The sequence below is a fragment of the Podarcis tiliguerta genome (genome assembly GCF_965153285.1).
Source record: "Podarcis tiliguerta genome assembly, chromosome: 14".
NCBI classification, from domain to species: Eukaryota; Metazoa; Chordata; class Lepidosauria; order Squamata; family Lacertidae; genus Podarcis; species Podarcis tiliguerta.
Window position 1 is genome coordinate 45,572,072 of NC_139547.1, and position 23,979 is coordinate 45,596,050.

Sequence of the window (23,979 nt, forward strand, 5' to 3'; positions counted from 1 at the left end):
CTACATTGGCTCCCAGTACGTTTCTGAGCACAATTCAAAGTGTTGGTGCTGACCTCCTGCTCCCAAACAAATGGATTCAAGCTGCAAGAAAGGAGATTCTGACTCAAAATCAGGAGGACCTTTCTGATCGTAAGAGCTCTTCAACAGTGGAACGGTCTCCCTCTGGAGGGTCTTCCTTGAAGGTTTTTAAGCAGAGGTTGGGTGGCCATCTGCCATGGATGCTTTAGCTGAGATTACTGCATTGCAGGGGGTTGGACTGGTCTACCACCGGGAGGTCTCCTTCCAACCATTCAATGATTCTAACATCCCCACGCCCATTTGACAATTGGCATGTGACAGGATCGACGCTATCCGCCGAAGGACAGAAGCAACCCTGTCCAGGAAGGATAGTTTCCTCGTGCTCCAGGATGATAAGCCTCAAGACTCTCACAAGGATGTTATTAGGACAATTAAGATGATGGCACCGGACTCATCTCAATGACGTCTCTCCCCCACTTGGGCAAAAAGTTGACAGGGAGAATGGAAGGAAACGCCAACCAAAGGGTGACCCTTTGGGCACAGACAGTGGCTTGATCGCCATGCCTGGAGCTGCACTTTGTTTTCTAAAAAACACAACCCACCCCCACAGTGTTTCCTAAATGTGTCACACAGGTTATCTCAGTAATTCTTCTTACAAGCCAGTAAAGGAGCTGAGATGCACAGTCTCTCGATTTACAGTTTCGCAGCTTTAAATCTCTCTCTCATACACACACACATATCATTTTCAACAATTATAAAACATACTTTTATATCTTATACAATTTTTTTTTACTTCCGCCAATCACATCTGAAAATTTTCCCACTTAATTTACATTTCTTACTTTCGCTATTACTTTTAAATATCATAACTGATGTCTCTCTTCTTTATCTTCTTTGCAATATTTCATATATTCCTCCTTACAAAACTTGCTAAATCCTGCCCCCAAGCCTCCACCTGATTGGTTGGCTACCTGGGGGCGTGGCGTGGCAGCCAGGCCAGCTGGTCAGGGGCCGGAACGCCCCCCCCTGGCGGCGCGGGAAACGGCTCCCGCTCACAGCTCCTCCCCTCCGTAAGGAGGAGAGGCTTTCTCTTTCAAGGAAACAAAGGCTGGTGGTGGACAACTTGGTCATCAGCCTGTTGACAAGCCAATTCCATTTGGATTGTTCAAGGGAGATATTTTTTCCTAGGCTCTCGGCAGCAGCGTCGCTGGCCGGGGCTCCAGTTTGTTCTGGGGCGCTGCCAGGAGCTCCGCCCCTTTACAGCCCTTCCTGCCTGGCCACGTCCCCTGGCAGCTGCTCTCGCTGCTGCTGAGGTTGCAAGGAGCCCGGGATGAGGAGGAGGAAGAGGGGGCAGGAGGCGGAGATTCGCACACAGCCAGTGGCGTAGCATGGGGGGTGCAGGGGGGGCCGGCCGCACCGGGCGCAACATCTGGGGGTTAGGGTTAGGGCACGCAAATCCACAGGTTAGGGGGCGCAAATCCACGGGTTAGGGGGTGCAAATTACTTGCCTTGCCCCGGGTGCTGACAACCCATGCTATGCCACTGCACACAGCCCTTGCTGAAATTGACTGGACGGGGGGGGGGGTTACCCTTCAACTTCTCTCCTCCAGCAAATCGGGAGGGGGGGGCACCACAGAGAAAAGGGGTGGGATGGGCAAGGGGAGAGAAGATCAAAGAGACACGGAGGTGGAGAACAGCAAAGGAAGAGGGGAGAAAGCCAAGAGCGAAGGAAGGAGGATGACTAGGGGGAAGATGGAAGCAACGTGAAGGCGGGCGAGAGGGAGGGATGAAGGGGGATGAAGCCAGAGAAAGAAGAGTCGCCCGTGGGGGTGGGACAAGCCAAGGCAGGGGTGCTGCGTGGAGCCCCTCCTCGGCTTCCCCCTCAGCTGTGGGGCGGGTGAGGGAGAGGCGGTGGGCAGGCGCCTAGCGCCAGCCGCTTTACGTTACGTTTCTGGACTGAACTAAAAAGTTTCATGAGCCCATTAAAAAACAACTCATATTTTTGTCATTTTGTCACCCCCCCAACTTATGATACCTGGGACGCACCGCACCCCCTTTCTTCCGCCCCTGGCTCACGGGCATCCTGATCAATTAAAAGATGTTCATAGTTTAAACGTTTTTTAAAAATAACACCCCCCCCAAAACATAGGATGGCTTGTTGACCTGGGCTCCTTTGGTGTGTGTGTGGGGGGGGGGGGAATGGCAAAATTTAAATTTGATAAATAAATAAAGCTATGTATGCTACGCTGCAAAAACCCGATCTTACCTGCTGAATAGGATCTTATCAGTGGAAAACCCAGAGAGATATTTTGCTGATGCGAGCTTCACTTCTGCAGGCAAAATTGTATTTTTGCATTAATCAGTACATTAATCAGTATACATTAACAAAATACAGCGCAAGCAAAAGTGTGAATGAGCATTCTTTCTCTTACTCTGCACTTAGAGAAACCTGGTGCAGATTACCGTAATACAAGGGGCTCTCCCAGATGACTTATTTGTTGAACGTTCATCCTGATTTTCTTGCACCTGGTTTATGAAGGAGTTAGATTATAACCTGCCTTTATCTCTTCTGATTTGCTTCTGGGACAGTGCATCCTGGGTTTTTTCTTTAATGTCTTCCCATTGGTCCTTCATTCGCTCTCCGCTTTTCAATGCATTTCCCTGTCACTTTCCTAACAGCAAAAATCAGTTTATTTTTGGAAGTGGATTCATTCCACTAGTGCAACAGAGCGCTCTAATCTGCTTCAACTGCACAAAACTAATTTCCTGGTATCCGCTGGAATCCCAGAAAATAGCAACGGTCTGGAGGCACCCCGGGTCTCTCTCAATCCCCACCATGGAAATTCTGCAAGAGTGTGATCTACTGTATTTTTTGCTCTATAGGGCGCACCAGACCATAGGGCGCACCTAGTTTTTTTTTGGGGGGGGGGGAAATAAAGGAAAAAAAATATTTCCCCCCCCCCCGAGCCCCAAAGAGCAAAGAAGCCATGACAGCGAGCAGGATGGATTCCGCTCGCTGTCTTGGCTTCGTTTTTAGCCTCGGGGCTGGGGGTCCAGGAGCGAAGGCGAGGTTGCGCTCAACCTTGCCATCGCTCCTGGAGCTTGCTGCTATCCGCAAGCCTTCTGAGCCTGGCGGGAACACCCGCCGGGCTCCGAAGGCTTGTGGATAGCTGGCCTAAGCCCGGGGTGCACCGTGCCGCGCTCCCCGGGCTTCGGGCTGCAGGCAGCTATCCGCAAGCCTTTGGAGCCTGGCGAGAGTTCCAGCCGGGCTCCGCAGGCTTGCGGGTAGCTTCCTGAAGCCTGGAGAACAAGAGGGGTCGGTGTGCACCAACCCCTCTCGCTCTCCAGGCTTCAGCGAAAGCCTGCATTCGCTCCATAGGACGCACACACATTTCCCCTTCATTTTTGGAGGGGAAAAATGGCGTCCTATAGAGCGAAAAATACGGTAATCCCTTTAGCCGGTATAACGGTGTAAAAATCAAGTCCCTGCCTTGGCCTGAGCCCTCGAGTTCTGCCAGTCTGAGGAAGACAGAGTCTTAACCTAAGAACTGCCTTCTTGGACCAGACCAGAGCATCCTGTTTCCGAGAAAAGTCCCGCCAGATGCCCTTCTCCCCCTGGGAAATTGCAGCACACAATCTGTCAAAACAACCCAGAGAAGGAATGAGATAAGGAATGCAAACTGGAAGGATATGTGAAAATATGTCAAAATAGCTTTGACAGGCCTCGTTTGAAACTATTCAAATAGGTCTTATTCCAAATAGTAATCTCAGCTGTGGCCAGAGAAACCTGGATCTGAAAAAGAACATTGTATAGGATCTGGATTTATAGGGGAGTAATGCCACTCACAGGGATGTGGGTGGCACTGTGGGTTAAACCACAGAGCCTAGGACTTGCTGATCAGAAGGTCAGCGGTTCGAATCCCCGCGACGGGGTGAGCTCCCATTGCTCGGTCCCTGGTCCTGCCAACCTAGCAGTTCAAAAGCACAAAGTGCAAGTAGATAAATAGGTACCACTCCAGCGGGAAGGTAAACGGCATTTCCGTGCGCTGCTCTGGTTCGCCAGAAGCGGCTTAGTCATGCTGGCCACATGACCCGGAAGCTGTACGCCGGCTCCCTCAGCCAATAAAGCGAGATGAGCGCCGCAACCCCAGAGTCAGTCACGACTGGACCTAATGGTCAGGGGTCCCTTTACCTTTACCTTTAGATGCCACTCAGGCCCGATGCAATCAGTCAGTGATGTGCAGTACAAATTTCAGTATCTGGGATATTTCAGTGGTATGACAAATAGACAAAGCTGTTTCAGCTTCTGGGTTTTTCCTCAGACAAAATGCACATCACCAGCTTGCAGGGAAGCAGTCATGTTGAGACAGGTGCCATACCGTCCCATTTTTCCGGAACAAAAAAACCAGGACGCACATCATGCGCCACAATCTCAGTCGGCAAAAAGAGGCGCTATTTGGGGGGGGGCACCAACTTGTGCACCCCCCAAAAAGTGCTTTTGGGGGGGGGCAAGAGGGTGGTTCAAGAGTGCACAAGATTGCGGTACCCAAAATGGGTTCTGTGAACCTGGATTGCTAATTTGGTTAGAGTGAGGTGCTGATAATGCCAAGGTTGCAGGTTCAATCCCTGTATGGGTCAGCTGCATTGCAGAGAGTTGGACTAGAATCAGGGAGCAGCAGGGGGCCGGTCCACTGTCCCTCAGATCTTGTGAGGGGCTAGACTATCTGTTGCCATGATGATGACCCACATTTTTGGCAAAAACCCTTATTGGGACCAACCCCAACATTGCCCAAGTGTGATTTTTTAGGGGGGGGGGTGTTCCCTCATACACCCACGCTGCTTCCTTTGCGTTTTACGCATTGACAGTTATTTCTCTCGTAAGGCAGGGTGGGGGGGGGGCTGAGGTAAGTGCGCCATTCCTGTCAGCCCTGGAAAGTGTGTGCGCATGCGTGGGTGAAGGGAGAAGCCGTTGGCCACACTAAGGCCGGCGACGCTCAAGCAAAAACGTTCTTTTCCGCGCATGAGGGAAGACCAGGCAGTAGCGGCTATTTACCTTTCCATGGCTTGCATCGTGTAGCTAACAAGCGGCGTCCCCAGCAGAACACAGAACTGTTTTGGGAGTCTAGCTGCCCAGACGCTCCCTGCTTCCTTTGGCGGGGAGCACCGTTGCCACCAGTGGCGTAGCGTGGGTTGTCAGCACTCGGGGCAAGGCAAGTAATTTGTGCCCCCTAACCCGTGGATTTGCGCCCCCTAACCCGTGGATTTGCGCCCCCTAACCTGTGGATTTGCGCCCCTAACCCTAACCCCCAGATGTTGCGCCCGGTGCGGCTGGCCCCCCCTGCACCCCCCACGCTACGCCACTGGTTGCCACAGACCCCGGCGGGCATCGCTCCCGAGACGCCTTTGAGCCCCTGCCGCCGCAACTGCCCTTCCTGAGGTCAGTTGCTGGCATCTCCATGGTGGAACTCTGAACTGTGGCTCCTTTTCCCTCTTCCCCACCCTGGAAGAAAAGATTGCTGTGCGCGACGAACGGCTTAGGGGCTTTTCTCAAGCATCTGCTTGCCTCACTTTTGACCCCCAAGCCTGGCTGAGTCGCAAAAACCATCGCACGCACTACGCCGGCTGCTTGGATTCCCGGACCATCCGCAGGCAATTGGGCCTGATCTGGCCCGCGGACCTTAGTTTGCCGACCCATGGACTAGAACCAGCCTTTCCCAACCTGTGGGTCCTCAGATGTTGTTGGACTACAACTCCCATCACCCCTAGCTAGCAAGGCCAGAGCTCAGGGGTAATGGGAGTTGTAGTCCAACAACATCTGGGGACCCACAGGTTGAGAACCGCTGGGTTCCTTCCAACTCTGTGATTCTGTGCTACTCCAGAGGGTGGAAACCAAAAGCAGTGGATTCAAATGAGAAGAAAAAAATGACTCTGACCAAACATTGGGAAGAACTTTCTGACAATGAGAGCTGTTGGACAATGGAAATGGACTCTCTGGGGAGGTGGTGGTTTCTCCTTCGTTGGAGGTTTTTAAGCAAAGGTTGGCTATCATGTATGATCTAGTTGAGATTCCTGCATTGCAGGGGGTTGGATTAGATGGTCTTTCGACCCTTTCGACCCTACAATTTTATGGTTCTACGGTACCAACTTCCCCCCATTTCTATTTTCCCATGAATTTGGCCAGCATTCATGGCTGGTTTTTTGAGGTCTATACAGTGGTACCCCGCAAGACGAATGCCTCGCAAGACGGAAAACCCGCTAGACGAAAGGGTTTTCCGTTTTTCGATGTGCTTTGCAGGACGAATTTCCCTATGGGCTTGCTTCGCAAGACGAAAATGTCTTGCGAGTCTTGAGATTTTTTCCCGCTCCCCACCCCCTTTTTCTAAGCCGCTAAACCGCTAATAGCCTTTTAGCAGCTAATCCGCTAATCCCTTAAGCCTTTAATAGCCGCTAATAGCCGCTAAACCGCTAATCCGCTAAGCCGCTAATAGGGTTGCTTCGCAAGACGAAAAAACCGCTAGACGAAGAGACTCGCGGAACGAATTAATTTCGTCTTGCGAGGCACCACTGTATATCTTTCTTTTTTTATTCCTGGGTTTCATTCCTGTTGCTTCAGGATTATTCTGTTGTGGGAAAGGCTTTGTAAATGCAGTAAGCCTTGACCTAACCCTAAGCACCCAGCTGAGGGCACGTATTCCCTTTTTCTAAGGGAGACATTTGAGCAGGAGGAACAAGTCCTGTGTCTTATTTTGGGATTGGCAAATGGATGAGATGATACAGAGTCTCCCACCTTGGATGGGTCAGGGCTGCACATGCCTTCTGTTTCTCTCTCAAACTGCACCCCAGCCCACCCTCAAGTGGTCTCTGCTCCATTCAGGGCAAACTTTTTGACCCCTGCCTATTGTGCACCTGAACAGCCAGCTGTTTGTTCAACGGCAATTCAGCTTCCTGCCTTGGCCTGCCGAAAGGAAAACCCAAGTGCTTTGTTCCAAACCAAACTCCAACTTTCCCTTTCCACGCCGTGCTGTGGAGGGAACGACGAAACGGGGGAGAAATATCCTGGCCTTGCAGAAAGTTAAAAAAAATCCCTGTTAAGGGGAGTTTGCAAAAGAGTGTTGTAAGAATTTCAAGGTCTCAAATATAGAATGTTGTTGTTGTTTAGTTGTTTAGTCATGTCCGACTCTCCGTGACCCCCTGGACCAGAGCACGCCAGGCATTCCTGTCTTCCACTGCCTCCCGCAGTTTTGTCAAACTCATGCTGGTAGCTTTGAGAACACTGTCCAACCATCTCATCCTCTGTCGTCCCCTTCTCCTTATGCCCTCCATCTTTCCCAACATCAGGGTCTTTTCCAGGGAGTCTTCTCTTCTCATGAAGTGGCCAAAGTATTGGAGCCTCAGTTTCAGGATCTGTCCTTCCAGTGAGCACTCAGGGCTGATTTCCTTCAGAATGGATACGTTTGATCTTCTTGCAGTTCATGGGACTCTCAGGAGTCTCCTCCAGCACCAGAATTCAAAAGCATCCATTCTTCGGCGATCAGCCTTCTTTATGGTCAAATATAGAACAAATATTCATAAATGCATGCCTATCTAAATATATGAACCATGTGTCTGAAATAGTACGGGAGAACAAACCTGAAGCCATTTTAATTCTCCCAGTGACTTCAAATATACCTCTGCAGTAAGCGAGGCAAATGGGGAAAGCCTTCCCATTGTCTTTTTGCTTACAAATCCTGTTTTAAGGGCATATTTGTGCATGAATAGGGTGAGCCTGCGATCTGTATTCAGGAACTAAAGTAAACAGCCACAAAAGAATGGCTTTGCTGCTCAGGTAATGCAATCAGTGACCATTATCAGGTATCCTGGCTGTAGACTGCCTCCTTCTGTGATTTATGTATGATGTTGGGGGGGGTGGTCTTGGGCTGCAGGGTGGGCTGTTTCAAGAGTCTGTATAAGAGCTTGCACACCACTGTTCAGGGTTCTCCTCCCTCCTGCATGTGGTGGGTGGGGACCCTGTTACAACAGTTTATTTTCCTCCAATAAAGATCAGGCTTACTAACCACTTTGCTTCTCAATATTCTCTGGTTGGCCTCTGTTATTTTCTCCAACCGATAGGGAACCCACTTAAGGACTCTGTACAAGCTCTGGAATACCCCATAAGGGAAAGGGAGCAGTTTTTTCTTATAGCAAGAGGATGGTGTCTGGCCTCCCTAGAGCCTTGGGGAAACTCCCCCTCAAAACCCATAACCACCAAAGTGACAAATGTAGGGTGACATTTACGGACAGGCGGTGGTTCAGTGGTAGAGCAACTGCCTTGCATGCAGTGGGTCACAGGTTCGGTTCCTGGCATCCCTGGGTAGGATTAGAAAGTTCGCTGTCTGAAATCCCAGAAAGCCACTGTCATTCAGTGTAGTAGTAGTAGTAGTAGTAGTAGTAGTAATTCTACCCCACCCATCTGGCTGGGTTTCCCCAGCCACTCTGGGCGGCTTCCAACAAAAGAAAAAGAGGAGGAGGAGTTTGGATTTGATATCCTGCTTCATCACTACCCTAAGGAGTCTCAAAGCGGCTGACATTCTCCTTTCCCTTCCTCCCCCACAACAAACACTCTGTGAGGTGAGTGAGGCTGAGAGACTTCAGAGAAGTGTGACTGGCCCAAGGTCACCCAGCAGCTGCATGTGGAGGAGCGGGGAAGCGAACCCAGTTCACCAGATTACGAGTCTACCACTCTTAACCACTACACCACACTGATTAAAAATACATTAAAACATCAGTCATTAAAAACTTCCCTAAACAGGGCTGCCTTCAGATATCTTCTAAATGTCAGATAGTTGTTTATTTCTTTGACATCTGATGGGAGGGCGTTCCACAGGGCGGGAGCCAGTGTGGTGTAGTGGTTAAGAGCGGTAGCCTCGTACTCTGGTGAACCGGGTTCGCGTCTCCGCTCCTCCACATGCAGCTGCTGGGTGACCTTGGGCTAGTCACACTTCTCTGAAGTCTCTCAGCCCCACTCACCTCACAGAGTGTTTGTTGTGGGGGAGGAAGGGAAAGGAGATTGTGAGCCGCTTTGAGACTCCTGAAGGGGAGTGAAAGGTGGGATATCAAATCCAAACTCTTCTTCTTCTTCTACCGAGAAGGCCCTCTGCCTGGTTTCCTGCAACTTCGCTCCTCGCAGTGAGGGAACCGCCAGAAGGCCCTCGGAGCTGGACCTCAATTAGCTGAGCTAGCTAGAGAGAGAGAGAGAGAGCTTCCATGCACCAAGGCAATCTATCTGGCAGTACCAAATTCCAGGGGCAAAGCATGGGGAAGGGCGGCTGCCTTGATGCTCTGCTTCTGGGATTCCCAGGGGCATCTGACTGTGTTCCTTTGTGGGCCGCATGCCAGCGGTGCGTTGGTCCAGAGGCGAAGGTGGGTGGAGAGACAGGTGGGACTCTACATTAGCCTACATTCCAGCCACCCCAAAGCCACGGGTTTCTACATGCACACACCGGTCTCTCCATCCTGCATCCAGGCAAGCAAGAGGCATTCTCACAGCTCAAAGGCAGATTCCCACCAGATAAAAACACTTGAAAAGTAGGAGTGGCAAGGGGCGCAGCTTTGGGAGAGGCGGGGTATATTTGTCCTCTTCCCATTGGCAGCTGGGTAATGGCGCCCTCCCTGTGGAATGCCCTCCCATTGGATGTCAAGGAAATAAACAACTATCTGACGTTTAGAAGATATCTGAAGGCAGCCCTGTTTAGGGAAGTTTTTAATGACTGATGTTTTAATGTACTTTTAATCTTTTGTTGGAAGCCACCCAGAGTGGCTGGGGAAACCCATCCAGAAGGGCGGGGTTTAGATTAATAATAATAATAATAACAACAATAATAATTACTATTATTATTCACCCTATCCTCCAGAAGATGGACCTGCTCTCCTTTGGATTTGCATTCAGCAATCTGAGTTGATCGAAACCAGATGCTAAAACAAGACTTCGCTCTTTTTAACTGTTTTGAAAACGTTTGTTTTTTTAAGCCACAAAGCAACAACCCTTAGTCTGCTCAAAATGAAAGATGACAGCTTGTCTGGGGCTGCCAGCTTCGTTTTGTATTTTCATTTCCAAAAAAAGAAAAAAAGAATCAAGGTACATAGGCTGGGTTAGTTTGCATGCCCAAATGCCACAGTGTTAGCTTAGCAAGCTGCAACAGATGTTCCTTTGCCTCGCCAAAAGATATGGAATGTTGGATATAAAGGGGATTGTTGAAGCAATAAATAAAAGTATATGAAAACCCTATAGCGGATTGGTTGGCAAAGACCTGTGCGTGAGAACTTTCGAGATTCTCAGTGGTTCACGAATTCCCAGTGATACGTCTGCCTTCGTTTCTTCCAAGAAATCCCTCGTTTGCTTCCATTGTGCAGGAGCATGTGAAAATTGCAGTGTGTCTCATGCATGAATTTATTTTCAGGTTTCTAGGCCTTATGACTGCAACCTTTAGAAAAAAATCTTCTTTAAACCACAGATGTTACAGAAATCTATTTCTTCCCAGCCTTCTCAAAGTACACACTGCCAGAAATGGTATGATAAGACTGGAGTCAGAGTAGAGAGACCCTTTTCCAGTAAGAAATAAGTGCAGCTCATTTTTCTTCCAAGCTTGCTACTGCAGTGGGCCCAGTCCTTTGTCGTATTCACTCAGCTAGTCTGTGCAATTGCCAAAGGCTTCCGCGGCTATGTTTTATATAAATTTAGTGAAATAAATAAATAGGTTACATTGAAGTGGTGCAAAAGTACAGGGTCTTCCCACACACCCCTCTCTGTTCCAAGTAAGCAAGTGGAATTTTCACTGTATAAATGCACATTTGAGGGAGGTACAGGGACGCGGGTGGCGCTGTGGGTTAAACCACAGAGCCTAGGACTTGCCGATCAGAAGGTCGGCGGTTCGAATCCCCGCAACGAGGTGAGCTCCCGTTGCTCGGTCCCTGCTCCTGCCAACCTAGCAGTTCAAAAGCATGTCAGAGTGAAAGTAGATAAATAGGTACCGCTCCAGCGGGGAGGTAAACGGCGTTTCTGTGCGCTGCTCTGGTTCACCAGAAGCGGCTTAGTCATGCTGGCCACATGACCCGGAAGCTGTACGTCAGCTCCCTCGGCCAATAAAGCGAGATGAGCGCCGCAACCCCAGTCGGCCACGACTGCACCTAATGGTCAGGGGTCCCTTTAACTTTACAGGGTGTGGCCTGGGGAGGGTTTTGAGGGTCACATAACAAGGCCTGGAGGGCCACATCTCCCCCCAAGGCCTCAGATTCCCCACCCCTGGACTAGGAGCTGGGTTCAGGTCCCCATACTCAGCCTCTATGAAGCTCAGCAAGTGACTTTGAGCCAAACATTTCCTCTCAGCCAAATCTACCTCCCAGGGTTGTTGTTGTTGGGGGGGGGGGAGCGGGAAGGGGGAGAACCAGGTGCACCACTTCAAACTCCTTGAAGGAAATAATTATATCCTTGTGCAGTGGGGGATATAAAAATAAAAATAATATAAAATAAAGAAGAATAAAAGCTTGTGTGTGTGTCGTGTGAAGGCAATTTTCATTTGTCTGTCTGTCTATCTGAGCAATGGATGAAGGAAGCAAAAAAGCTATTCTATAGGAGTGTTTTTCTTGTGAGAGTCTGCATTAGGTATGTATGCCTTAGTACAATGGTACCTATAAAACCTTGTGTGTTGTATAGATACCATGATACGTATGGAATTGTATTGTTTATGTTCTGTGTTTTAAGCCACCCGGTGGTCTTTTGAAAAAAAGGTGGTATATAAATTTAATTAAAAAATCACCATCATTTCACAGTAAGCACAGTAAGCACCCCTTTCCAAAGCTCTGAATCTCTTTCCCTCCTTGTCTTTTGGTACAGCATTCTCTTCCTCTAGACTAGAGCAACCCTCCCTTTGCAAAGATGCTGATTCTCCTCGCCTTCATCATTGTCTTCCACATCAGCTCGGCTGCCCTTCTGTTCATCGCCACGATTGACAGCGTAAGTTGCCCGCCAACAGCATTTATTTTATTTTATTCGTGTGTGTGTGCCTGGTGTTCAAAGATTAAAAGAAAGCCTTTGAAATGGAAGTGAAAAAGACTCCACAAATTGAAAGTGGAGACACTCTATGTATTTTACTGGAGGGGCTGGATGTTTTGAACCTGTTGCCACCGTTGCCCTCCCTGACGTTGGCCTTTGGCTGCTTTCAGCCTCCTCTGGAGTAAGGATATGGGAGCCAGCCATCTAGCCTGGTAAGAGGACCGTTCCCCTCTGAGCTGCATTCAAGCCAGGCTCCTTGGAGTGCAGGAAGTGTATTGATCGTTTTGATGGATGGTTTCTGATATTTAGAACTTGGCACTCCAGATGTTTTGGGACTACAACTCCCATCATCCCTAGCTAACAGGACCAGTGATCAGGGGCGATGGGAATTGTAGTTCCAAAAACATCTGGAGGGCCAAGTTTGGCCATGCCTGGCTTAACTGAACTGTAATAATCATTTCAATGAATTTGTTATTTGCTTTATTTATGCACTATGGTACTTGGTGGTGTAGTGACTGCTTCTTAAATGCTATTGTGATTCTTGTGAGCCGGCTGCCCTGAGCTCAGCATTTGCCGTTGGAAAAGCAGAATACAAATGTTAAATCAAATCAAATTGGGAAGACCAGCACCAGAAACTTTATTGTCAGTTAACTCTGGTTTTACTTAAACCTAGACTTTTTTTTTTTGGGGGGGGAGTAATATTGATTTTTTTTCTGTGTTTGTCAGATTTTTTGACATTTTTCAATTTAGCAACATGCTCTGTTTGTATTTTGATGTTTTGAAATGTCTGCTGGAAGCCACTTTGGGCACAGCTGATTGTGGAAAACTGACATCAAAGTGAAATCCACCGATCAGTCCTCCAAGATCTATACTTTCATGTGCTTTTTAAAATCATCCTTCTCCAGGCCTGGTGGGTCGGGGAGAACTTCTCCACAGACGTCTGGCATCGCTGCCTCAATGGCACTAACTGTACAGCCCTGGACGAGACCTTCCCAGGTGAGTCATCTATGCTTCAAATCTATGCTTCCAGGTGTCATAAGAAAGGTACAGAGATAGAGCAGGATAGTTCGCACCCCAGAAATGATCTCTTTCAGCTTCTGCCTTCTGGAAGAAGGTACAGGGTTATAAAGACTAGGACTAACCACCTGAGAAACAGTTTCTACCCAAATGCGATTTTGGTTTTAAACGCAGGGAGTATATTGTATTTAATTATGGGGTATCAGAGTTTTTAGGGGGCTAACCTGGCTGGGATAGCAGGCTTGTTGGTTTGTCTGATGTAGATTTTTTCAGTTTCGTTGTTCTGTATGGGACAATGACAATAAAGATTATCGTATAAGACAGCTCTTCGTGCATCTCAGGGTGGGATTACTTCGTCCCCCTCCCCCCACCAATCTCTTCCCAGGAGAGTGTATTTTTTTTATATAAAAAATGTGACATCATCACAATAATATTTCCCCATGCACTTCTCTTCTTCATTGGCTGGGAAATGTGATGACATCATGATGTGCAGAATGGGTGTTGGCGAATCTCTTTTAAGGATATTCCTGAGTGGGGTTGCCATATGTCCGGATTTTCCTGGACATGTCCTCATTTTGGGGGGTAACATTTTGGTTCCTGGTTTTTTTGCTTGGCTCCTAAAAAGAACTACATTTCCCATGGGGCCTCTGTGGTGAAGCCGATCCTGTGATTGGATGCAGGCAGTTCCAATCTCTCTGCCCATTGGCTGTCCCGGATGCCGCGTCCGATGCCAGAAGAGGGAGGAGGTAGAAAGCGACGATGGTAGCCGAGACGGAGAGTGGGGAGGGCATGCAGATGAGGATGGAGGTTGAGAGGCCGGGCCATAGTGTGCAGTGTCCTAATCTGGGTCGTGGCCGGGAGAAGCTTGCTTCAGCTGTTGCAGGGCGGCTGCAATGTTGGGATACTGTCAGGGAGATAAAGTCCATCTTGACCTCCACGTCGTCTCCGGACGTCCATTGATCTCCCGTAGACACGCAGTATCAGCAATTAGCGACACGAGCTCTAGAAATAGCTTCCCACATTCCAGAACTGATGCACGCTCTTATCAGCAGATAATGCACAGCAAAAGATGCACCCAGGAGAGCATTATATAGAAGTTTATTCAGTGTTGATCAGAACAAAGAAAAACACGACTGCCTGCTTGAGAGTTTCCGGCAGAGAGAGAGAAACGAAAGCAAAGACACAACAGAAACAGCCTGTGAGACAGGAAATGCGCAGGCTGTGACACAAACATCCTGCTCCCTTTTAAGGTGGAACGGAAATATCCTAACATGCAGTTCAGGAGCCGTTGGGTGTTGGCGTTATGCAGGAGCTGGGCACTGTGGAAGAGGCTCGCTGTGCGTTGGCAGGGAACCTACTTATGGGGTGATGGGTATAGTTGGGTGCCAGCCACGTGGGCCCCCTTTTGTGCTGTGCCCTTGCCACGGCTGCCGGCCATGTACCACAGTAGCAATTAGCAGCAGCGCTGGAGACCTTGCCTAAGAAATGCTGTCCTGTGAATAAATCGTACAGTAAAACTTTCTCCTTCTGATCAAGAAACTAGTAGATCATAGAATCATAGAGTTGGAAGAGACCACAAGGGCCATCGAGTCCAACCCCCTGCCAAGCAGGAAACACCATCAGAGCACTCCTGACATATGGTTGTCAAGCCTCTGCTTAAAGACCTCCAAAGAAGGAGACTCCACCACACTCCTTGGCAGCAAATTCCACTGTCAAACAGCTCTTACTGTCAGGAAGTTCTTCCTAATGTTTAGGTGGAATCTTCTTTCTTGTAGTTTGGATCCATTGCTCCGTGTCCGCTTCTCTGGAGCAGCAGAAAACAACCTTTCTCCCTCCTCTATGTGACATCCTTTTATATCATGGGTAGGCAAACGAAGGCCTGGGGCTGGATCAGGCCCAATCGCCTTCTAAATCCGGCCCGCAGATGGTCCGGGAACTAGTGTGTTTTTACATGAGTAGAATGTGTTCTTTTATTAAAAATGCATCTCTGGGTTATTTGTGGGGCATAGGAATTCGTTCACCCCCCCCCCCCAATATAGTCTGGCCCCCCACAAGGTCTTAGGGACAGTGGACCAGTTCCTGCTGAAAAAGTTTGCTGACCCCTGTAGTAGATAATACACCAGTTCTTTCTAGGTTGCTTAAGCACAGAGTAGTAGCTCATTTTGTAGATACAGGTAAACCAGATTATACATGGCTAGCTGGTAGAACCATCATGCTAAGAATAAAATACGACGCAAGCATCCACCTCAAAGCTTGCTTTTCAAAACAAGAATGGTATAGTCATATGACTTTTTTTTTTTAAAAAAAGATTATGCTCAGCAATTTTTATATTTATTGGCAACTAGTTTAAACCGCGGGACGCGGGTGGCGCTGTGGGTAAAAGCCTCAGTGCCTAGGACTTGCCGATCGAAAGGTCGGTGGTTCGAATCCCCGTGGCGGGGTGCGCTCCCGCTGTTCGGTCCCAGCGCCTGCCAACCTAGCAGTTCGAAAGCACCCCTGGGTGCAAGTAGATAAATAGGTACCGCTTACCAGCGGGAAGGTAAACGGCATTCCGTGTGTGGCTCTGGCTCGCCAGATGCAGCTTGTCACGCTGGCCACGTGACCCGGAAGTGTCTTCGGACAGCGCTGGCCCCTGGCCTCTTGAGTGAGATGGGCGCACAACCCCAGAGTCTGTCAAGACTGGCCCGTAAGGGCAGGGGTACCTTTACCTTTACCTTTAGTTTAAACCGTGAAATATAGGTGTGCAAGGCAGGAGGTGGTGGTTGGGAAGTTAAGAGCTGTTTGACAGTGGAAGACAGAGACAGACTCCCATGAGAGGTGGTAGACTCTCCTTCCTTGGAGGTTTTGAAGCAGAGGTTAGACGGCCACCTATCATGTATGCTCTAGTTGAGATTCCTGCAATTGAAGGGGGTTGGACTGAATGGCCCTCGGGGTCCTCTTCAACTCTACAATTCTCTGATTCCAATGCCTCTACCTGCCCTGGTTGCATCTCGCAGTTAATCCCCTGATTTTGCTGATGTCTGAAGAACAACAGAAGGAAGGGCAGGGCTGGCTGGCGCAGCCAGGCTCTGCAAAGTTCCTCTTTGTGGAATTTGCATTTATTTGGGGAGCAGGAGGGCGGGAGGAAATGGATTCAGGAGAGTTGGCAAGAGGCTGACACCTTTTCTTATTGTCACTCTGCGCAAGCAGTGGCGGGAGGAAGTCGCTGGCAGGATGCAGGTGGGTTCCAAGAAGGAAAAACTAATGGGATGATTATTTTTTTATATAATTTTTATTTTTTTTAAAAAAACAACCAGCCCAGAAATTAAATGTGACTGTCAAAACCTCAGAAAACAAACTTCCCTTTGGGAAGCACTGAGACGGAGCAGGGACTAGACTGCTAGCGCGGGAAGGCAACCGTCAAGAGGTGCTTTGCAGATGTATTTTGAACCACTGACTACAGCATCCAAGGATGACCATCAAAGATCTGACCCAGCAATATCGGTTTGGGAGGGGTGGCAGCGTATAAAAATCCATAGAGACCTTCTGGCAGTTCCTTCGTTGAGAGAAGTGAGGTTACAGGGAACCAAACAGAGGGCCTTCTCGGTAGTGGCGCCCTCCCTGTGCAATGCCCTCCCATCAGATGTCAAGAAGAAACAACTATCTGACTTTTAGAAGACAGCTGAAGGCAGCCCTGTTTAGGGAAGTTTTTAATGTTTGATGTTTTATTGTATTTTTAATCTTTTGTTGGAAGCCACCCAGTGGCTGGGGAAAACCAGTCAGCAGATGGGTGGCATATAAATAATAAATTGCTCTTAATAATAATTTATTATTTGTACCCCGCCCATCTGGCTGGGTCTCCCCAGCCACTCTGGGCGGCTTCCAACAAAGATTAAAAATACATTAAAATGTCACACATTAAAAACTTCCCTGAACAGGGCTGCCTTCAGATGTCTTCTGAAAGTCTGGTAATTGTTTATCTCTTTGACATCTGATGGGAGGGCGTTCCACAGGGCGGGTGCCACTACTGAGAAGACCCTCTGCCTGGTTCCCTGTAGCTTTGCTTCTCGCAGTGAGAAGCAACCCCAATCCTATCCTACCTGATTAAATTCAGATGAGAGATTGACACTTGCTGTCTCCCCCTTAAGTCCTAGGGTTGTCCTTGTAGAACTCGTAGAATCCTAAGAGCTGGCAGGGACCACAAGGGTCATCTAAGTCCAACCGGCTGCAATGCAGGAATCTTCCTAAATGCACTGTAACTGCTCCTTCCTCCCCACGTGTATTTTACAGACTACCAGTCTATCCAGGCAATTCAGGCGACGATGATCATCTCCACCATCCTCTGCTGTGTGGCCTTTTTTGTTTTCATCCTCCAGCTGTTCCGCCTAAAGCAAGGCGAGAGATTCGTCTTAACATCCATCATCCAGCTGCTATCCTGTGAGTACCTCCTCCCGGTTAAAGGATGTGCAGCGGCTGCTCTCACAAAAGAGCATGGAGTCGTGACAAGGAGCTGTCACACTGAGCCACTGCGCCACAAGACAGCACAAAGAGTCTGGGGAGGGTGCTCCCCATCTCTTCTCCCAATTAACCTCCGTTTCCAGGGCCCACCCCATGACACCACTGGCGCCATCCCCGTGGCATCACCAGGGGCTGCCCTTGGGTTGCATCCCAGACCCTGAGATTTTTGGGGCCAGACCTGAGACCTACCGTATTTTTTGCCCCATAGGACGCACTTTTCCCCCTCCAAAAATGAAGGGGAAATGTGTATGCGTCCTATGGGGCGAATGCAGGCTTTCGCTGAAGCCTGGAGAGCGAGAGGGGTCGGTGCGCACCGACCCCTCTCACTCTCCAGGCTTCGCTCAGATCTCCGTAAGCCGTGGGAGCCCGCGCAGGGCTCCCGCGGTTTGCGGAGAGTTGCCTGCATGCGCGCCCAGACTTCACGCAGCTCTCTGCAAGGCGCAGGAGCCCGGCACCGGGCTCCCACGGCTTGCGGAGAGTTGCCTGTTCTGGGGGCTGGGGTCAGGGGAAGCTCGGGCTTCCCCTGCCCCAGCACTGCGCCTGGGGAAAAAATAATTTCCCCCCCTTTATTTCCCCCCCAAAAAACTAGGTGCGCCTTATTGGAAGGTGTCCTATAGGGCGAAAAATACGGTAACTCTCCCTTATCCAGGCACTGATTAGACCCAGACCACCTTGACAGCAAGCTGGTTTTGTGGATGCTTAGTGCTTCTTTCTGATTTCTTAGAGATCTTTTCAGTCTTGTCTTGCCGAGAACACCAGGAGGCTGGTTCCGGGCAGGTCTATCCTCAGCCCATTCACAGGCTTTTCCCTTTCTCTCCCTTCCCAGGTCTGTGCGTGATGATTGCCGCGTCCATTTACACGGACCGCCACGAGGAGTTTCACGTGGGTCCGCAGTATGACTTTTTCCAGGTGTCCAGCGGGCAGTACGGCTACTCCTATGTGCTGGCGTGGGTCGCCTTCTCTTTCACGTTGCTCAGTGGAATCATGTACCTAATACTAAGGAAGCGTAAATAAAACTGCAGTGGCTAGTTGAAGGAGGAAGAGAGAGAAAAGGAAACGGTCTGTCCGTTTCGCAGTACTGGGAGTCCAGTAACTATTTTGTATATAGCAGAAGAGCGGTTTTGTAGTAAGGAAAAGTTATTGTCTGTATTTTTTTGTCCTGCCACGGCCCCCTTCCTCCTCCTTCTCCCTGCTTGGTGTTGAAACAAGGACTATGGGAGGGGGAAAATGCAGGTGAACTGGAACAGCTAACCCCCCCCCCCGGCGTGGGTGGGGTACCTTAAAGGCAACCCATGTCTATAGTAGTCTCCCAAAAGTCATTGATTGTACCTATTCTTGTTTCCTTTTCTTATACAGCTTTCAAAACAGGTAATGTTACTAGGCATTAATAAAAAGAGCATCCCTCCCCCCAGCTGGTTATGGCTCTGTAGGACAGATGTGAACAGCTGGCAGAGCACAGCAAACATTATTCTGTCGCTAGCAACATGTGCTCAACTGGACGTCTGGGTTTCTTTTGAGAAATAGGAATTGGGGGTGGGGGTTCTAGACTGCCCTTGGCCACAGAATAATTCTGTGGATCTGGGAGATAATCCTGTGCAGCCGGTAGTTCCTCCAGTGATTGAATGCCAGCCTAGGAGGTTCTTTCTAAAAAGCAATGGTTTGGTGTGACGCTGGCAAGCTCAACACTATGGTTCTGGGCTGATTTCAAGGGTCCATTTGGTTTGGCGCAGTGCCCGTGTGGTTAATGGTCATGGCAGGGGGCGGCAGAACAGGGGTACAGCCTGCTCTAAATCCAGCTTGGATACATCTGCCCATGCCATGCTTCAAAATAATTCCAGCTGAGAGTGTCTTAAGTTATCGCTATGGAAGATAGTGTTCTGCTGCGATAGGCGTGTAGTGAAGAGCCCTGAAAGGTTCAGAGAACATTACTTGCCTAAGGCTGAAACAATTGCTTTGGGACCGATCCTCTTCCTGCTGAACCATGTATCCAGAGCTACCTCAAGCCGCCGCAAAGATGGTCACTGCCTTGATTGACATCCAGAGAGGCACTTTCCCAAGCCCACCACCTCTCAGCTTGTTTCTGCGGCAGCAGTCCAACCGTGCCTTAATCTTTACTATTTCTCTGCGTTTTTTGGAAGAATTTAAATGGAAAGGCTGTCTTGTCTTTGAGAAGGCACTCAATCCCTCCACTCAAAAGGGATCCTAGGTAGCAGGGCTGTGGAAGGGCCTTTTCCTTGCGTGGATCATGGCGAGCTGTCAGCATAGTGGCCGTCAGAAAGCAAATAACATCGCCAAGTTGTTGGGGGCTGGCAAAAATCATTTGGGGGACCAGATATGGCCCTTAGGATTGCCATCCCTGCTGTAGGCAATATTAGGCTTAGGCAAACCAAAATTCATGACTCAGAAGAAAGCACTGGGCACCCAGCTTGACGGCATTTTAGCAGGAAAATGTCAGTGCTAAAGCACAGCTTCCCTACTTAGAGGTAAATACAGCAGGCAGGAAGACTCAATTTTTATTTTTACAACCAGGAAAGAGCCACCCAACACTAATGTATTATTCCAGAAGAGTTTGGGATTCCTGATTGCCCCAGATCACGGCTTCAACCAACCAACGAGCCAGTATTTGGCTAACTATCTGGCATATTTGTTGGCAAATATATCAGGTCTTTCCAATCTGTCTGACAAATTTACCCACTAACAAGTCACCTGGTTTTCAAAACCCCAGAGGCTCTTATTATTAGCAGGTGCAGAAACCTAGAATAACCTCAGGCTGCTCTTAAGGATTCCATATTTCACCCAGGAGCCTTGTTCGTATAGCTACAAATGTCTGACCTTAACAACAAAGATGGCTTTACAGGGCATTAGAAGATATTAATGGAAAAGGACGACCCATCGATCACTAAGGCTGCAAAATCCTCCTCTCTGTTCCTGCGGTATCAGTCCCGTTAAACTCAACAGGGACTTTCTTCTGAGTAAGCATGCTTAGGATTTCTCTGTCTGCAGGGCTGTCAGCTGATCTGCATCCTCTTACTTGAACATCAGCTGCCTTTGGAATCATGCTGCCATCCAGTTTAAATTAAATGTGCGTGTAGCTCATTTGATCTCTCAATACGAGGGACCTTTTTGAGATTTCGGAGAATGTGCAAGAATGCAGCTATTTAACAGACAACCATTGTGAGCAGCGTGGAAGGGCATTTTTTAGTGGGAGCGCTTTTTGTGTGTGTTAAATATGTTTTCTTTTGCATCTTTGTATGGCCACTTCCCCTCTGTAATCCCCCTTTCACCTCTCAAAATGGTGCTCCAGAAAACCTGTCCTTACTATTGGCATTTTTTAAAAGGTATGCCCAACTTGAAATGTTAGCATAAACTTTGAGGGGGGGGGGGATGGGAGTGTTTTAGATCCTGCAAACAAAAACATTTGGCCAAATCGATGAACTGGTGACAACTCATTTTAAGGAAATCAGGCCAAGTTAAAAGGCCAAGCTGATGATCCCAGCTCCTCCCAGAATCACTTTTATGCTCCTGTATGGAATATAGAACCATGCTTTTTGTGTGCCTGTAGTGACATCTTTGAAGTGATGGTGTATAGAGAGAAACCTCGTGACTTTTGCATGGTTGGGATAGACCCTACTGTGCAAAGAGAACCAGATCTGTTGCTCCACCCACCATTGGCATAAAGCCACTGAAAGGTTGCCCACACTCTGTTGCCGTTTCTTCCCCCTCCGCGCGATCCTAGATTTATTGCACCCTATTCCTGCAACATCCCTCCCAAATCCCCAGACATTCCGCATGCAGCCACACATACACTGTATACAAGAATCTGCGCCACCATTTATTCTCTGTTCTAAAGAATGAACTAGTCTGACCAGGTGTGTTTTTTATATAGATAGAATTTGTATTTATGTAAAAAAACAAAACAAAAAAAATATGTACCTGTACATACATAGATAACATTATGCCAATTATATTTTCTGACCACTTTAATAGAAATTTGAATTGCAAATCATAATATAACCAGAGAATACAAAAAACCCCAATTCTGACAATATTATTGCCTTTGCAACTCGCCTGGGAATAATAGGCACTCCTTTGTACGTTAGTACTACCATTTTTCAAGTTCTGGGGTTGGGGGAGAAATTGAGAACTCCAAAAATGCTTGGCGGAGGACAGTGATTGTCAAGACTGCTAGCTTAGCTCTACCGACTGTGCCTCTGTTGTTTTGTATTTTATATACCCTCTGTGTACACGGAAATAAAAGTTACAACCAGTATTGTGCCGATACCGTGTTGCAGTTTGGTTTCTTGACAGCATCTGCCTAAACGCTGAAGGGAAGCCCAGCTTTTTAAAAGAGATGCTAGACATTCAGATGAAGAAGAGGTAGGAGTGGGCAGGATTGGACCACCCAGGCACACAAACGCCTGCTGAGTTCAACCAAGCGTTCTGAGACTAGCAACTTTCATTTCATTCTCAAGCAGCCTTCTAGCCCTAAGGACTGGGAAGACAGGCTTGAAAGCAGCGCCTGACTGGATACTCGGAGGTAGAAGGCATGCCGCTTTGTGCGTCTTCAGAATTTCAAGTGTTCAAAGGCTTTAATTGCTTTGCCTTCTTTCCCCATGACATAAAATAATAATATGTGCACTAAGCAGCTAGAGGTTTAACTGGATGAATCAGTACAAGTGACAAAGACACCGGCTTTCTTTGTGACAGGGTCCCACAAGGAAAGTTGCCACCGGTGACCATGAATTTTAGCTCTGACGACCAGCAGGGCTTATACACTACAGGTACAATTTGATTTTCTTTAAAAAAGCCACCAGGAATGCAGATCAGATATGGCTGGAGAGTTTTCCACATCTAGAAGTTCAGAGGAGGAACTGGTGACCCTAACTAAGCTGTAGGAGGTCTGCGAGCTGCAAAATTGGGAGGGGGGTATTTTTGCCTTCTTTGTAGTGCATGTGGCTTTGGAGCATCATAGATGGCTTTTGAAACCTGCTCTTCAGGCAAGGCCAAGTTTCTAATTTATAAAGCAAAAGGAACCAACTTCCATGTCTGCTAAAGGCACACTAAAGGTGACGTGGGAGAGAGACCTGGAAGAGGCCATAGATGAGGACATTATGGGTGCAATTATGAATCTCTTTCTGCCAAGATATGTGAAAATACATTGAAGGGAGCAGGGGCGCCAACTTGCCCCCAAATTGGTGGGGGGGGGGGCGCATCACATGACGCGTCCGCTCCCAAATAGCGTGCCGGGCCGGGACACACTGGTGTCCCACCCCCGCTGCTGTGATGCCAGCGCTCAAATGGCTGCCTTCTCCCTACACAGCATTGGGCAGGAAGCCCCCAGGATCCACGCTCAGCCTCCTATCCACGCAATATCGGGTGAGGAGGGGGAGCAGACCACAGGGTTTTGGGGGGGCTGAAGACTCCTTGAATTTTTTTTTTTGGGGGGGGGAGCTGAAGACTCCTCAGCCCCCACTACCCGGCACGCCTGCAAAGGAGACCGTTTTGGTGGTCTGAGCTTATAGGAACTGTAACTAACAGGGGAAAGGGGCCGAAGCAGTCCAGATGCTGTTTAACTACAAGTCCTATCAGCCCCAGCCAGTATGGTGAACAGGCCAGGATGATGGGAGTTGTAGTGTAACAGCAGCAGCAAAGCCAAAGGTCCTTTCTCTCTCCCCTCCAAAATCTAAAATGTTAAGGGCGCCCCTCGCAGAAAGGCATGAGGTCAACGGGAAGTCTCAGAAGTGAGGTGTCAAACCTTACCGTAACTGGAATCCTGAAACTGGCACCAGCCATAGGCAGCATAGAGAGAAGAGGGACACATAAAGTAGACGTCCTGTAGGAGCCTAGATCCCCCCTCACAGGAGCTATGTCATCGAAATGGCATGAATGTCACTAAAGGGTCCATAACGTCCATAAATGTCCTTTGACTGGATGGTAAAGTAACACTTGGAGCAATCAGCAATCTGGGCTAACGAGCAACCCATGGGGAGAGGCATGGCCTTAATTTCCCGCACCCTAAGCCAGCTGGTCGGCACACCTTTACCGACGATCTCCATGCAAACGAACAAGTGGAAGCTGTCTAGAGGAGCACACCATGGTTCCACCTTTCTGACCTCCCACCGCAGGCCAAAGCCTTTGGGCTTCTCCACCTGAACCACAGTGAGGTGCAGCTTTTGAGGTGGACGGGTATATTTGAATCTGGACAGGCTCTCCAGCTGCTGCTCAACCTGCGGTAACGGAGGGAGGTGCCGAAACGCTTCAGGGACCTGTGGGGAAAGCAGGAGCTTCGGTTAACAGGGCGGCTAAAAAGGGCCGGAACAATCCATTTCAGCTCAACCATTTACATGTCTGACTAAAGGGACTTCCGTGCAGAGAAAGGAAGTACGGGCTATCCCACTTAAGAGCAGACCCCCTGAAAT

At 48.8% G+C, this 23,979-nt stretch overlaps 2 protein-coding genes across 12 annotated transcripts in view; one reads left to right on the forward strand and one right to left on the reverse strand.

The window, feature by feature from the left end:
• Positions 1-21,841, forward strand: part of EMP2 (epithelial membrane protein 2) — a 32,008-nt gene extending 10,167 nt beyond the window's left edge. The window contains exons 2-6 of one of the 2 annotated variants that reach the window (XR_014504935.1): positions 11,888-12,007; positions 12,952-13,042; positions 17,333-17,479; positions 18,387-19,977; positions 20,024-21,841. Coding sequence is in view for 1 of the 2 variants with exons in the window: in XM_083413828.1 (XP_083269954.1) it covers positions 11,930-12,007; positions 12,952-13,042; positions 17,333-17,479; positions 18,387-18,574 (504 nt within the window). In the remaining variant the exon portion in view is untranslated. Of the gene's footprint in view, positions 1-11,887; positions 12,008-12,951; positions 13,043-17,332; positions 17,480-18,386 lie in introns of both variants that reach the window. The other variant, XM_083413828.1, reaches the window with a different exon arrangement.
• Positions 21,523-23,979, reverse strand: part of ATF7IP2 (activating transcription factor 7 interacting protein 2) — a 32,432-nt gene continuing 29,975 nt past the window's right edge. For 8 of the 10 annotated variants that reach the window (XM_083413517.1, XM_083413520.1, XM_083413515.1 and 5 more), the window contains exon 11: positions 21,523-23,826. In XM_083413517.1, coding sequence (XP_083269643.1) covers positions 23,425-23,826 — 402 coding nt within the window. In that variant the 3' untranslated portion in view covers positions 21,523-23,424. The remainder of the gene's footprint in view (positions 23,827-23,979) is intronic. The other 2 variants (XR_014504914.1, XR_014504915.1) reach the window with 1 other exon arrangement.